General features: G+C 39.3%; 1 protein-coding gene across 5 annotated transcripts in view; it reads left to right on the top strand.

Annotated features, from left to right (window-relative positions):
- Nucleotides 1–15,701, top strand: part of USP6NL (USP6 N-terminal like) — a 132,560-nt gene that overhangs the window by 67,555 nt on the left and 49,304 nt on the right. For 3 of the 5 annotated variants that reach the window (XM_032473660.1, XM_032473661.1, XM_014558447.2), the window contains exons 3-4: nucleotides 10,170–10,237; nucleotides 12,300–12,382. In XM_032473660.1, coding sequence (XP_032329551.1) covers nucleotides 10,170–10,237; nucleotides 12,300–12,382 — 151 coding nt within the window. Of the gene's footprint in view, nucleotides 1–5,773; nucleotides 5,911–10,169; nucleotides 10,238–12,299; nucleotides 12,383–13,608; nucleotides 13,681–15,701 lie in introns of those variants that run through there. The other 2 variants (XM_032473659.1, XM_032473662.1) reach the window with 2 other exon arrangements.

Here is a 15,701-nt window from a genome sequence, read left to right as displayed (position 1 = left end):
TTTTTTCTCTGTGAGTCATCTTACACAGAAACGTAGGAGTTCCTAGTCTGATTTGGGGAGTTCTAGGGAACCAGTAGCGATGCTGTTCCTTTTTGAGAAGAAAGACACATGAGATTAGCAGATAGAGATCAAAATGGCTCTGGTTTTGTTATTGTTGTTTTCCCATAATCACTCAATGACATTTAAAAAAAAATTTTTATAGTGTAGTTGATTTACAATGTTATGTTAGTTTCAGGTGTACATCACAGTGATTGAGTTTTTTACATATATGTATGTATTCTTTTGCAGGTTCATTGTAGTTATTATAAGATAATGAATATAATTTCCTGTAGGCATTTGTTGTTTATTTTATATATAGTAGTAGTATTAATCTCAAACTCCTACTAATTTATCCCTCCCCCTTCCCCTTTAGAAACCATATATTTGTTTTCTATGTCTGTGAGTCTATGCTGGTTCCTCTTTTGGCTGATTGAAAGACATGACATTAGATCTGGAGTAGAAAGGGCTTACCAGGGTCTTGACTCTTACACAGATTTACCCATCGGGTGACCAGTACACCCAGGCAACCCCAGGCCTCCCCGCAGGACTGGTGCCTTCCAGCAGGAAGAGTGGATCTGAAAGCCTTTGCTGAGGGACAGATCCTCCTGCTCCCAGAGAGGAGTGAGGGGAGAGCCAGGAGAGGTTGGGAAGTTACTATAGCTGCAGTGCCTCCATGGGGACTTGAAGCACAGAGGGGCACCCAGCCCAGGGCACAGGAGCCTCCAGGAAAGAAGGCGGGGCTGGGCAGCTAGAGGAAGGCTGGGTGTGGGGAGAGTAGGCTGGAACGCGGACAGCAGGCAGCTCTCTGATTCCTTCATCTTTCAGGAGCCACAGACATGCATTCATTCATCCATTCATCTGTCATTCCTTAAGGGATATGAGGGTCTTATAAATAGTCAGCAGTGCTAATCAGAACTAGATTGTGACCTTTTATGTCTGAGTCTTAATACTATTTCAAATGCTACCTTAAAATAGAAGTTTTTAAAAAGCAGAATAAAGTATATGAGAAACCTAAGAATCTTTAGCAAAGGCATATATATTATATATATACATATATATATATATATTTTTTTTACAGTGAAGGTATGTCTGGACAGTAGCTTGTAAATCTGGTTTTTAACTAAATTGTTAAGTGTTTACTTGGTTGAATAATTCACGTTAGTCACTAATTTTGAGTAATTTTTAAAAATTCTTTAAAGAAATATTTAGTGAGCAGCTACCATGTGCCAGGCACTTTGATAGATGCAAGAGATACCAAGATGAGTGAGATACTGTCTTTTGTTCATGGAGATTACAGTTGAATAGAAGAGACATGGAAATAAATATTTTCAATAAATTATTATGGGTAATAGATCATAAATACAGTAGATCTAAAGATGCAGTGACCAGTTCTACCTTTTGACAGTGGGCATCTGTAAGGTGGGTCTTCTAGAAAGCCTACAATTCATGATTAAATTTGCAGGGGGAAAATTATCCTCTCTGTTGTAATGAATCCTTGTTAGTAATTGTAGGTCTTCAAAAATTATTTTGTTTCTCATCTTTCTAGAAATTAGGAGGCAAGTAATAGAAGCATGCCCTGGAATTGTTGTTAAAGCTATAATTTAAAATATTTTATTAGTTACGGAAATATTAAATATCTACCTGATGCTGGGTGCTCCATGTTTAAGATATTGGAGATGTGTCCTGTTCTATAGGTCTTAACAGGTATATAATTGCAAACAAAACAAAACCACCTACCAATTATAAAACGTTGATCTTTTTGTTTGTAAAAGCAAGAGAAGGACCTGGAGAGTTGTGGGGGTCTCTGTGGAAAGGAGGCTGCGGTGGCAGTTGGGAAACTACTGGAAGGGAGCTCATTTGAGCAGTAGGTGACTAACATGCCAGCCAGAGGGGACCTTTGCTACATCTCACCTCAACCCCACTGACCGTACTTGGTTGAAAACTGGGCTTTTGCGTAAGACTTTGTTGAAAGAAATGTGTTCTAAAAAAAGAAGATACTAATGAACTTATCTGGAAAACAGAAACAGACTCACAGACATAGTAAACAAACTTATGGTTACTGGAGGGCAACAGGGATGGGAAGGGATGGGATAAATTGGGAGTTCAAGATTTGCAAATATTAACTACTATATATAAAACAGATAAACAACAAGCTTCTTCTATATAGCACAGGAAACTATATTTACGATCTTGCAGTAACCTATAATGAAAAAGAATATGGAAACAAATACATGTGTGCATATGTATACTGAAACATTATGCTGTACACCAGAAATTGACACATTGTAAACTGACTTGACTTCAGTTAAAAAAAAGTATTCTGCAAATTTAGTGAAAATTTTAAAAACTTAATTTAAAACATGATATAATAGAAAATGTTGCTATCATGCTGCTAGTGATACAATAGGAATATTTTGAATGGCAAGGTATAAATTATGCTGATAATTAAAAGCTAAAATTGAAGTGCATTTAAGCTGACTTATTTTGAACGTTTTTATTGTATCAGACAATGCATGTTACACCACAGGAGTATGAACATGTATGTGGATACTTGTGTGGCTCTTTTAAAGTGGGAATCTGGGCATTTCTGAGGATTTGGGGTTTATGGTGTTGGTTCTTTCCTGTCTTTAACTCCCAGCCTTTGGCTGTCCCTTCCTTGATCACGAGTATTTATACTATTTTTATAATTGCAGCTATGATCAGAATCTTGCTGTTGTGTTGTTCCCAAGTTAACATGGAAAGAGGGAAGGAAGCCAAATGATTTTTCTAAGATGATTACACTGCTGGGGGATGAAGGAGATAAATGGGTTTTTGAGGTTGTGCATTTTTGATAAGACATTTGTTTAATATGGAATTCACTGACTTAGGAGAGGTGGAAGGGGAACTGTGCTGGAGCGAGGAGTGCTGAATTACAGAGCCCCTCCTGACGGGAGGAGTGAAAGGGACTGGAGGAGAGTCTGCGTCAGACCAGCACGTGATGCTTTTGGCTAAGGATGTCTGAGTCTCCTGGGATGCTATCCCAGAATAACCTTTCTTGCGGGGAGGGCAGGTAACTGTCCCTTTTATGTGCCCTATATAATTTCATCTCTCACAGAATGACCAGTTAAGATAAGTGGTATTTCAGGTTCTCTTGTGACTGGTGCGCCTTCCTTTATCTTGTTTATTTTTTGTTGTGTTTTGATGTTGATCTGTTTGACTGCTTATTTCTCCTCTCTTAGCCTTGGATCTGGAGCATGACAAAATAAATGCCAAAGTTTTTAGCAGTGGTGCCATTAAGATTTTATCATTAAAAGAATCTTTATTATTGATGTATCTTAGTTCATGGTGTACTAAGAATATGATTGCAAGTAACTGAAACATTGTTTAGACACCATTGATGCTTAGGGCCTCTTCTGGGTGAAAGATGGAGGAAAGAAATAAAATCCTAATGTTAAGAGTGTCAAGGTCAGGTGAATTCACTTTCCCCATATGTACCGAATTCATAGCCAGGCAGCTTTGTATATTACCTCGTATTTGGTTGTGACTTTTATTACCCTCTGCCTTGTCCTAAGATTTCTCATAGTCCTCTTCCCCTCTTTTTGGTGTCTTTTGTGTGTAAGCTTTTACTGTATCACTAACAACATCCATGGTCTATGTGTGTCTAGAATTCACTTTCTTTTTGAAGATACCTGGTATTCCCTGTTCTAATGTGGGCTGGTCACTCTCTGGGCAGCTACACAGTGGGCATCTGGAAATGTGTGACTTTAGCCTCCTGAGAGTTCATGAATTCTGTTTCTGCCTCTCTTTTTGATTCTGTTAAAGAAAAAATTATTCTGATACTTATAAAACACTAAAGAAGATTTTATTCAGGTCTGTTGCAATAAGTGTCAAGAATATCACAATAGGGGAGAGAGACTGGATTCCAAATACAGTGAGGCATTTATGGTCAACCAGCAGAGTGAGGACTCTGGTGGATGGAAAATTACCAAGAGAAGGCATCAAGGTTAGGGGGATTCTTGCTAAACCACCTTAACAAGATTTTTGGTAGAGGCAGGCCTGGGTAATCAGATACCAAGGGTGGGGGATGAGTATGACCAGATATCAAGGGTGATGAGATGTCAAGGGTGGGCGGACACTCGCTAAACTGACTTAGCAGGATTCTTGCTGCAACTGGGCTAGGCAGGCTGGAGGCAGGCGGGAGACAGGTGGGAGGCCAGGGTCGAGGCCTAGCGAAGCAGAGGCTGCAGTCTGGACAAGGGGAGTCTCTGTCAAGGAAGCGCTGTCTAGGCAGGGAACCTCACGTCGTTGCGTTAGATCCTGTTGCTCTTGTAACTGAACTGTCACAAACTTGGTGGCTTCAAAGCACATAAATTTATTTTCTTACGGTTCTGGAGGCCAGAAGTCTGAAATCAGTTTCCCCGGGCAACGTCACGGTGTCAGCAGGGCTGGTTCCTTCTGGAGCCGCTAGGAGACAGTGGGATCCCTCACCTTTTCTAGCTTCCGGGGGCCGCCAGCTTTCCTTGGCTCATGGCCCCTTCCTGCTTCACAGCACTGCAGCCTCTGGCTTCTGTCCTCGTATCTGCTTCCTCCTTTGACCTTCTCATCTCCCCTACAAGGTGCCTGTGACGCCCACACGGTCGAGCGTCACCTCCCCGTCTCAAGGTCCTTACTTAAGTACCTCTGCAAATCCTTTCTGCCGTATCGGGCACGTTCACAAGTTGGAGAGATTAGGATGTGGACGTATTCTGGGGAGTCACTCTTCAGCTTACCACGCCTTGTAAATATCTAAAAGCATTTTAATTTTTCCTCATACTTGATCAGTTGTTTGGCTCCAAGCTCAGGATAATTTTTTTTTTCTTGGAACTTTGAAAATAAGTGCTCTGTTATCTTCTAGCTGATAAGAAGTATGATGCCCCATTTGATTCTCAATCCTTGATTTATGGCTTAAAGTTTTTCCCTCTCTCTAAGCTTCTGAGACTTTTTCCTGTCTTGAATGTTACACCTGGCTTAAGCTGAGTGTAAACTTAATTCATTAGTGTCCAGGTAAGTGAAGTTGCTGTTCATAAGCATGCCTCTAATGTGACTGTCACTTTTGCACAGTGGTTTCCAAATTGTAGGTTCCATTCCATTTAAAAAAAAATAAGCAATTAAAGGAAGAAGGAAAGAATCAGTAGAATGGAATAGAAAATTTCATAGCGCCGCCTGACAGTAGTTAGACGTATTGTTTCATGAAATGTTTATTTCGCTTGTGTATGTGTGGTGTGTTAAAAATTTCCAAAACCTTCCAGAACTTAGTGCATAGTGTCTGAACCCGGGGCTGAAGCTTGCCCATTACAAATTGTTATACAGTGTGCTTGAGGACAAGAGTGGTCCTACTTAGCTGTAGTCTGATGTTTTAAATAAATTTTTTTCTTTGTTGCTCCAAGACAAGTTTTATTAAAAGTAATAAGAATGTGGCTAATTTTGAAGTACAGGGTGAAGGCACATTGTGAAGCTCCTTGTTACAGCCCCTGTTTGTTATTAGATGGAATGCGGGGTGTAGGCTGCTGTGGTTCCTACTGGGCCCCAGCCTGAAAGACATGCTTTTACCCTCAACAAACATCATCTTTGTTTGAATATCTGTAGTCCATGTAACCACAGTGAGGGCTTTTTTCTCCCTGAGAATGTATCTCAGACCTTCTCTCCTTCCGCTTGTTTCACAAATAGTTTAAAGCAGAACTGCCTTCCGCTTCTATGTTTCAGTTTGTCACAGAATGTGTGGGGTACCACCCGGCACTCTTGGTGTGCTTGTGGACTGTAAAGTGACAATGAGATCTTGGAATAGATAAGTTTACTCTATGAGGACTGAAGCTGTTGTTAATTCCCAAGGCCAGACTGGTTATCTCACAAAGGGTAAAGTACTTTCTAAATTGAGATTGCTGATTTTATGTATATATATATATATATTTTTAATATATATATTTTAAACATTGATCTGTCAAAATGTACACAAGACAAAATGGTCTATCAATTCTGTTTTATTGAATTGAATTTAAAATTTAATAACTTTGAATTGTTCATTACAGTTTGGAGTTAACTTTGTGATACTAACTTACAGTGCCTACTTTTAAAAAATGTAATTCAGGTGGATACTTGACTCTTAAAAATGCTGATGTTTAAACGGAATTAGAGGTCTTCTTAAAATGTTATAGTCGTCATTTTAAAAAGCCTTCTTAAATACTGTCAGTGTCATTTTTTTTTCCATACATGTGTTTCCAGAGATGTTTTCCTGTATACTTGAGTATTTAACCCAAACATCTTTGGTCTTTACTGCTTAAAATATGCCTTTTATACTTTGAAACATTGTTATATTAGATGTAAAGCCGATTAAAATGATTCGATTCCATTTGGCTTGAGTAATGTGCTAGGCTTGACGATGACGTGTGATGTGCGTGCCCAGGGACACAGCTGTCATTTAGTGGGTGCCTGGGACTTGGTGCACATTTGCACACAGACACGAGACAGCTGTTGATACCCTCTGTGGCCAGTGTTTTTAGGGCAGACTCCTTGCTCTGCAGTGGAATTACTAAATAGGCAATCAGAACAAAGCAAATGGAGTATTCTAGTATAATTCTTAATAAACTTCTCGACTATAGATCAGACAGTATGAAACATATTTAACTTAGTGAATTCTCTGTAAGGAAACTACTTCCTACTTGAAAGATGATTGCCTCACAGTGCAGATTATTAAATAATGCCTCTAAACTTGGTGTTGGGGAAGACTGACATTTCCATTATAGCCTCTTCAAAGAAGCAGGTTTGTCTGTATTTTATAAAATTAGTTTAATTTAATTCTCTTTTTAGAATACAGTCATTAATATTATACAGTTTTCTCCCCCTGGGGAAATATAAGGATAAGAACTTTCTAAAGGAATTCAAAGATGAGTACTTATTTGATTCAGAGTGAAGTCAACTATTGTAACATGTTAAAGTACCTCATTTTTCTCCCGTAGAATTAGGGTGCAGTTGCATCCAGTGCTGGTAGGCCCTTTGTTACCTGGCTAGCATGTCCTTTCTGGAGGTTGGTCTCTAGACTGGAGACGATCCATGTGAAGCACTCCATCTCACAGTTTGCCACGATGGTGTTTTCTTGGGACACTTGACATCTTCACTTCCTAACTCCGTCACGTTTCCAGTTGTTGCCTTTATACTTTTAAACTTTTAGTAGTGAAGTTGGAAATATAGTTGAGACTCCTAAGACTAGTAGCAAGAATAAAGACTGATATAAAATACATTCATGTATTGAATTTGGACTAATCAACAAGGAAATTCATGCTTAGCTGTTTTCTGATAATGGAAGTGGAATTTATTAAGTAGTCAGGTTCCCTGGTTTGAGTTTAATTTCTGTTAATTCGCTTTCCTACCTTTGTATAGAAGTGCGCGTATGATGGGTTGAAGTTGGGAGCAGAAGAGGGAGAAAGGAATTGACCAGGTTCACAAGTCTCCAGTAGGATCCCAGACTTCCGAATGCGTTAGTTAACTGGGAAAATCTGAACAGTTAATCCGTGTTTTTGTTATTTTATTGAACCATTATATTGTTTATTTACATTTCCCTCAAAGGATAGCATATTGACACTTCGTGGTCTGAGGAAAGCAATGATGTAAACGTTTTTCCCCCAAATACAAAAATTTACAAATTTCCATTCTGCTATTTTTACTATTATGAACAACCTTGGGCTTGTTTATTTCATTAGCATAAACTCCTAGAGGTGGGGTTGTTGGGAAAAGGAGATGCTAATTTTTAAGATTTTTAATACCTTTTATCAGATTGTTTTCCAGAAAGATTTTATACATTTTAAAGTCTGCCCACAGTGTAAGGTTCAGCAGATTGCACCACACTATGTCAGACTGAGCAGTGTCAGTGCATTTTTTGGTCAGTCTGAGATAGGTGCAAAGTGGTATTTTAAAACTCATGTTTCTTTAGTTTGTAATGAGTTGACTTTCCCCCCCATGTCTTGCCTTTTAAATTTAGACTTTATTTTTGTCAGAGCTGTACGTGGTTTAAAGATTTGGCCGTCTGTAAAACTTATTTTGAAAAATAGCTGATTTACGTCCCCCTCCCTCCTCGCTGCACACCCAGCAGACCTAAAGGGTCTGCAGTCCGGACGGAGTCTCCGTCTGTTTACGTTCCTGGCGCCAGGTAGCAGGCCTCTGCTGCCGCTTCCTGGTCTGCAGGTTGAGGCATTATCTGTTGGCTTCCTGCTTCGGAGGGTGAGGATTTGGTTCTCTTGCCTGGACTCCACCGTCTGTATATACCCGCTCATCCCTGAGACCTCAGAGAGCTGGTTCCTTTCATCAACTCCCTGTTTTTAACCCCATTCTCATCTCTTCTCTGGAACCTCCATTTGCTGGGCTGTTGAGGGCAAGGATTTAAAGAATTTCCAATTTTAGTGGGGTTGTAGGAGGAATGAATATAAAAGTGTGTGTTCTGCCTGAAAACTGGATGTCCTCTTTTCATCTTCAGTAATCATTTTCATCGTGGTGAGGTGGGAAGCCCCATAAAAAGACCAGCAGGACCCCTAGGCAGGGCCGCTGCTCTCCTCCCAGCACCTTCCGGTTCCCCGGCCCAGAGGCTTTATCTCACTTTTTGCCTCTAAAGTTGCTAACTTACACCTAGAATTCTGTTGGTTCCCTGAGCTCACTTTCTTTCACTCCTGATTGGTTGTTACTCTCACTCCTGATTGGTTACTACTCTCACTTCTGATTGGCCCACTTCCCTAACTTCTGATCGGTCCATTTGTAGTACTTCATTTGCATGGAGCTCACCCCTGATTGGTCTATTTCTACGAAGCTTGTTCCTGGTTGGTCAACTTCTGTTGTACTTTATTTGCATATGACGTTGCAAAGTGTAAAACTGGCAGCCTATGAAAGCCCTGTGTAAACCTATAGACTGGCTTCAGAGTTTGGAGTGTTAACTGTTGTGGGCCCGCTGGCGTAATAAACCTGAGGTCTCCGACTCTCCGAGTGCTGCTTGGTCTCTCGCCTGGTTCCAGGCTGCTGTCACAACTGAGCTGTAACGCCTAGCTGTAACACATTTTTCCGCAACAGTGGTTAAAATCGTGGGCCGTGCAGTCACCACTGTCTGAATTTGAATCTCAGTTTTCCTATTTAGTAGGCTTGTGACCATATACAAGTTGGTTAAAATGTCTCCACCTCGTTTTTTTTTCATCTGTGTCGTAGGATTAGTATGACGAGTGCTGCTGTGAGAATTAAATGTGACAAGGCATGTAAAGTGCTTTTCACAGCATCAGCTGCTGGTGGGATCTTACTATCTGCCGGACACTTAGTAGGAACACAGAGTTGTTCTGCTGTTTTACTCCTGTAAATGTCTTGCTCATGACCTTTGCCCAGTTTCCCACTGGAATGCTTGGCTTTTTCTTCTTGATCAGAAGTGCCTTTTATACAGTAAGTCATTGGTCTTCTATTTTTATTTGTGGTACTTGGGATGTGTGGTCTTCTCCGTACTACCTCATGTCTTGATCTCTGATTTGTGCCTTTAAAAGATAACCTGGCAGTACTAAGAAAGAGGGGTGTGTGTTACAAGACTGGAGATTATTTCAGTAGTTGGGGCAGTTGATAAAGGGGACCTGAGAGTCTAAACGAAGACGTGATTATATTCATCACATCAAAAAAAAATTTTTTTTGAACTCCTAAAGTCTGTCTTGCATGAGTTTGTTTTGTGGGCAGATTACCTCAGTTTTTTCAAGTCTCCTTGGAAGCTCTTCACGTCATGCCCACAAGTGGGTTTCCTCTGAAAACTTAAGAGTTCTCAGTTCCAGTTTCTACTTTGATATTTATTTCTATGAAATTAGATCCAAAATTAACTCTTGAGGGATAAAATTTATCATATCTCCTAAGTTAATGCTATGCTAACAGATTTGCTTCCTTTGGGGTATCGTATATAATATTGAAATGGTAGATATGTTGATATTTCAAAGTTATAGTTAACAGATACTTTACTCATTCTTGTAAGTTTGTTTGATTTTTCTGATTTGTCACTTCAGGCAGCATTGATTTATTGTTTTATTTTGATTCATTTTGTCTTAGTTTTATAATTAATTAACTTTATGAATCTTGAAATAACAATTCATTTAAATTTGATCTCTCCATAGATTCAGACCAGGATGTAGCATTCAAACTTGCCCAGGAGCGAGCTGAAATAGTTGCTAAATATGACAGAGTAAGTATTCGTATTTACTCTTTGAGTAATCTTTATTTAAAAAAACATATTAATAGAAATGGATTTGCTTTTTGGAGAGCTTAAATTACAGAGGCTGTTTGCCTACTCCCTGTGACTGTTGAAGTCATCTTTTTTCTCTGTGTTCATCTCTATTTTCTGTCCCTCCTTCCCTCTGCTCCAGCTACTCTAGTCACTTGTTATTCTTCCAGCACTTCTTACAGGCTTGCTCCTGCCTCAGGACCTTTGCACTGTTTCTTCCGCCTGGAGCATTTGTATCCTGGATATCCTCATGCCTCATTGTCTCCTCTTTCAGCTCTTTGCCTAGATGCTATATCTTAGTGAAATCTTCTCACACTGTTTAATACCCCCTCCACTCCCAGCTCTCTATCGCCCTTCTCTTCTTTATTTTTCATCGTAACATTTATTGTATCAGCATACTTTATATTATACTTTGTTGTCTGTTCTCACTCCTAGAATGTAAACTCTCTGAGGGTAAGAATTTCTTTTGTTTAATTTGCTCTGGTATCCTAAATGCCTGCAATAGTTCTGGCCCATACTAAGTATTCAATAAATATTTTAGTACATTAGTGTATGGAATTAAATACCCATTTTATTTATAAATGATATGTGCTACTAAAAGTTTAACATGGATCTAAAAATTTGAATTTGTAAGTGAAGTATGATCTCTGTTAGCATTTTATCCTTTAGTTATGGAATCTGGTTTTTAATACCCTAGAAGATCATAGTGGATTGACAATTTACATGTATCCTTATTCTTACCCTATCTCTTGAGGTCCATAATGAGTTGTAGCTATGATTTATAAATGTCATGTTTTATATTTATATCACTTGCATGTAATTTCATATCTGTTATTTTTGATTGTTTGTGAGAATAATAGGAACATGAAATTATCGAAGGCCATCTGGACTGCGCCCTGCTTCCAGGGAGGCATTCAGGCAGTGCTCAATTTAATAGTCATGTTCCCAGAGTTCGTTTTTAAGTTGGTTGTTTGGAACATCAGACACAGTGTCCCATTATTATGATTAGATTTTAGCGTGGCCATGAAAACCTGATTAATTTATTTAACTGTTTAACTAATTTAAAACCAATAGAACTTGCTTGCATTTTTTTCTCCCAATGCAATTAGCAGTTAGTGACCAGGCTAGGCCCCATGCTAGGCCTTGGGAATTCACCGTACACGTGTGAGTTACAGCAGTCCTTGCCCAGGAGACGCTGTCGCCTGCTTGGAGGGGAGCAGGTGCACAGACAGTTAGCAGTGTCTTCAGGGGGAGGCTCCATGACACAGCTGGGTACTGGGTGCGAAGTGGGAGGGACTGGTCCCCACAGACCTGGGTTCCACTGGGTTCCCATGCTAGTCGGTGCTGCTCTGCAGCCTTGGGAGGGGAGTGAAAAGGATGGAGTGCTGAGGACAGAGCTCCTGGGCACCAGCCTTCAAGAGGTACCTGTGACAAAGCTGTCATGGAAAAGTTGGGGAAGGACGAGTAGAACCAATAGATGAGGGTCCTGGAGCTTGAGAAACAGGGACAGAGCAATGCTGACAAGTGTGCCAGAAAAGTCCACTGGTTGAGGCTGGAAGCATGTCCCCGGGACCTGATGGTGGGTGGGGGGCCACTCTGACCTCGGCAAGAGTAGTGCCAGGACCAGTGAAGCTCTGAAGGGAGCCCCTTCTTCTGAGGAGTTTGGATGAAAAGGCAAGAAACCTGTTTTTTCTAAGGCGTGTTTGCTCTAAAACCTTCAAGTTTGGCAGTTCATTCTTGACTGGCTTTCTTACCCTCCATTGCTTCCTCTTTACCAGTTTCTCACGTTAACCCAAGTCTTAGGTTCAAGGCTTAGTTAGTATCTTCCAAAGTTTGAAACAAAGAAATAGTGATTATTGCCAGAAATAGTTTTTTTTTTTTTTTTAAGTCAAGTACGGTTGATAATGCCTCAGTTCCAGCTCTTATTTTTATTAAAAAAAAACAATTTTTTTGTCTTTTTCTTTTAAGAAATGATTCAGTTTTATACATTCCCAGTAACCTCCTCCTTTGTCTCCTGCCGTAGGGACGAGAAGGCGCAGAGATTGAACCTTGGGAGGATGCTGATTACCTGGTTTACAGAGTCACAGATAGATTTGGCTTCTTACAGTAAGTTACACAGTTTGAAAGCTGACATTTAAAATTATGTTTCTGTGGTCACCTTTTATTACTGATTTTCTTTTTTTTTTTTTTAAATAGCATTACTGTGAATAAGATCCTAGGATCGGTCCTGCAACACTGCTTTTTATTATTAAATTACTGGCATTTTTAATGTCTATGATTGAAATTGAAATACAGTTAAGAATACAATCTTTAATACACACTGTGTTTTAGTAAGAACATTAAGTGCAATTAATGAGTTGTATTAATAATTTAGCAGAATTAAACAAATCAATAACTTGTATTTCAGAAATAATAATAAAACATTTCATTTTATGTAAATGTATTTTAAAAATAATTAGCAATTTGAACTTCAGTATTTTGCAGCCTAAGAATGAGCAATGGAAAGAAATGTCATTGATCTTCCTTATGGCTGGCGATGTGTTCATGTTACTGCTTCTCGAAATTAATTCCATTTATCCTGAGTATGTATAGAGAGAGTCAAGAGTCTAGAACCCTGCAAAGCAAAGTCGTTAAAGTGATTTTTGGACTTCTGAAAACATCCTGCAATGATGTGAATCTGCCCGTTTCGGGTACAGCTTTGTTTAGTCAGATTCCCACAGGTGGAGACTTTTCTTCATCTGTATAGTTTGTTTGGTTTTGTATAATTGAGTGGTTAACTTTACTACTCATTCAGATGTATTCTTTTCTAGTCTCATTTATTATACGTAGGGAAAAGCCAGGGATTTTTATTTTATGATATGATTAAATTTCAAAGGAAAAATACAATGTTTTGTATAGTTCATAGCAGTAACTTTATAGTACTCAGACCGTGTTTTTCCTTTCTGTTCAGCTTTCTTGCTTTTAGAAGGTGTTTTGTTGTATCATGTTTTTCTCAGGGTAAGACAAGCAAGCAAACAAACAAACAGTTCTGGGATAGGCTTTGCTGGTCTCAGCTGTCTCATGCCTCATCTGTTAAACAGAACAGTTACTGCTCTACATACTGAGGGGTAGTTGAAGCACTGAAGAAATAAAATGACAGAACACGACATAAAGGTCTTTGCAAATATAAGTTGTTATTATTCTACCTAACGGTACTAGCGCATCTGAAATGTTCCCCTACTAACTGTAGGAAGGCTTTGAATTTCAACAGACTAACAGCAGCAGTATTTGACTATGATGAAAATACTGTTCTTAAAATAAACCTCACTTCCACTTTTTTTTTTTTTTTTAAGGTAAATCAGACTTGGCCACAAATATGGCAGGAAATGACTACACATTTGTGTGGGTTACTGTGCAGATCTGAGGTGTGTGAATGAAGTCCTGAAGGACAATTTGAGTATATAGCACAGTTAAGATCAGTGGATCCCATATTTTCCTGCACATTAGAATTAGCTAGGAAAGGTTTTTATTTTTTTTTTAATTTTACTTTTTTTTTAGGTTTTTAAATATTTATTTATTTATATCTTTTGGGGATATTTTTTCTTTTTTAAATGGAGTTACTGGGGATTGAACTCAGGACTCCGTGCATGCTAAGCACATGCTCCATCACTGTGCTGTATACCTCTACCCTCTGTTTGCTTTTAAAAGAGATTCCTGGGATCTGTCGCAGATTTTGATTCAGAAAGTAGGATACAACTCAGTGATTTACACCTCCCCAAGTGTTTGTGATGAAACCAATAAAAGTGCTGTGAAACCAGTATAAAAGATGATTTTTATCATGAAATGATCTAATATAGTATCAAATGCATTTGAAAAACCTGTGCATTCCAAAAGGGTCTAGGAATTATTCAGATTCTCTTTTCTCATTGCTGAAAGCAACTGGATTCTGGTCCAAGAGCCTGGCCTGTATTTGGCAATATAAAAATCACATCCGCTTACTCCATGCTTGTTTCTTATCTCTGAGCTGAGGTCCTTTTGTCTCTAGTGGGAAAAAAGTCAGTGATTTACCTTAATAATATGAGCTAACATTTATTGAGCGCTTGCTGTGTGCCAGGAGCTGTTCTAAGCTCTTTACAAGAAGAATTTACTCGTTCATCCCTCTCAGGAGCTCTGTGGGCTAGGCACTCTTTGTATCGTTTCTTAGATGACCCTGAAGTACAGAGAGGCCAAGCAGCTTGCCTAGGTTGTGCTCACAGTGTCGGATCCGGGGCACTGACCTTGGCCGCCTCATGGGAGAGCCTCAGTTCTGACCTTCTGAATTATATACTACCTGTATTTTTAATAAGAGAAATACCGACGAAGCTCTTTGAAATGCCTAGAAAGAAAACTAAAGGGAGGAGAAAGAGTGCCTAAAGAGAGGGATGCTCTTTGAAGTGATCACGTCTCCTGAGACGTGTACTCAGATAGCCGATGAGCTCAGCGTGCCTTTGAAAACGAAGCTGAACCAGTTCCCATACTGAGAACTGATTTTTAAAATTTACTCCATGATGCAGTCCTCAAGCAGGCAGCACAGATGAAAATAAGGAAGCACAGAAGTGGATTTTAGCGTAGTGTTAGGCCTTACTAGATTTCACCAGTCACTGTTTTTTTGTTACAGTGCCTCACTGCAGTAGAACATTTTCTCCTGAGGTTGCTGCTGGTGCCTTTTATTGCTTGTCACTGTAGATGGGGAGTTTTTGCCCTAGTGAATGAAGTCACTTGGCCGAGGCATTTAGGTGTTGCTCCTGTCACACCGTGATCGAAAGCGTTTCTTTCTGCTGTCTTAGTTCTTTGTAACTTTTGATTGGTTCTGGGATAAACATGGGTTTTAAGTGTCAACGTCAGTAAGATGGTATAAAGTAACTTCGTAGCCTTCTCTGAAGGCTGCTGACTTTGTACGTAATTACAGTTTTAGGAACTTTTAAATTACTTGTTATGATACGTGAAGGATGACAGTAATTAATGAATACAGTGTTGGACTAACTTGGCTTTATAACAGATTTCACAACAAGTATAAAAACTGTTGCCAAACCAGCCTGGCTTGCTGCTGGAACAGGATTGTCTTTGTTTAATACGCAGAAGTGGGGAGTCAGGCCCCACTGTGTGTCTGTGAGGGAGGTGCATCTGGAGAATGGAGAATCAGGCTTATTAAGAACTTAGAGAACTTTCAGCATTTGAACTTCCAACATTTTTTATCAAAAATAGTCACTGTTAGTCTGCTCAACAAAGAATGCTTGGTATTTGGATAATGATAGATAATGCTTTTAGGCCACAAGTTATTAATAGAAGAATTAGACGGAAATGGGCTCAAAAATAAAGATAAAATTAATACCAAGCTTCAAATTTTCACCTACTTACCAAAATGTGTACATTTATAAAACTTAGAATTACAGTGTTTTTGCTTTTG

This window comes from Camelus ferus, chromosome 35 (assembly GCF_009834535.1).
Source record: "Camelus ferus isolate YT-003-E chromosome 35, BCGSAC_Cfer_1.0, whole genome shotgun sequence".
Lineage (NCBI taxonomy): Eukaryota > Metazoa > Chordata > Mammalia > Artiodactyla > Camelidae > Camelus > Camelus ferus.
The sequence above is the reverse complement of the archived record's forward strand: the minus strand, read 5'-3'. Positions and strand labels throughout refer to the sequence as shown.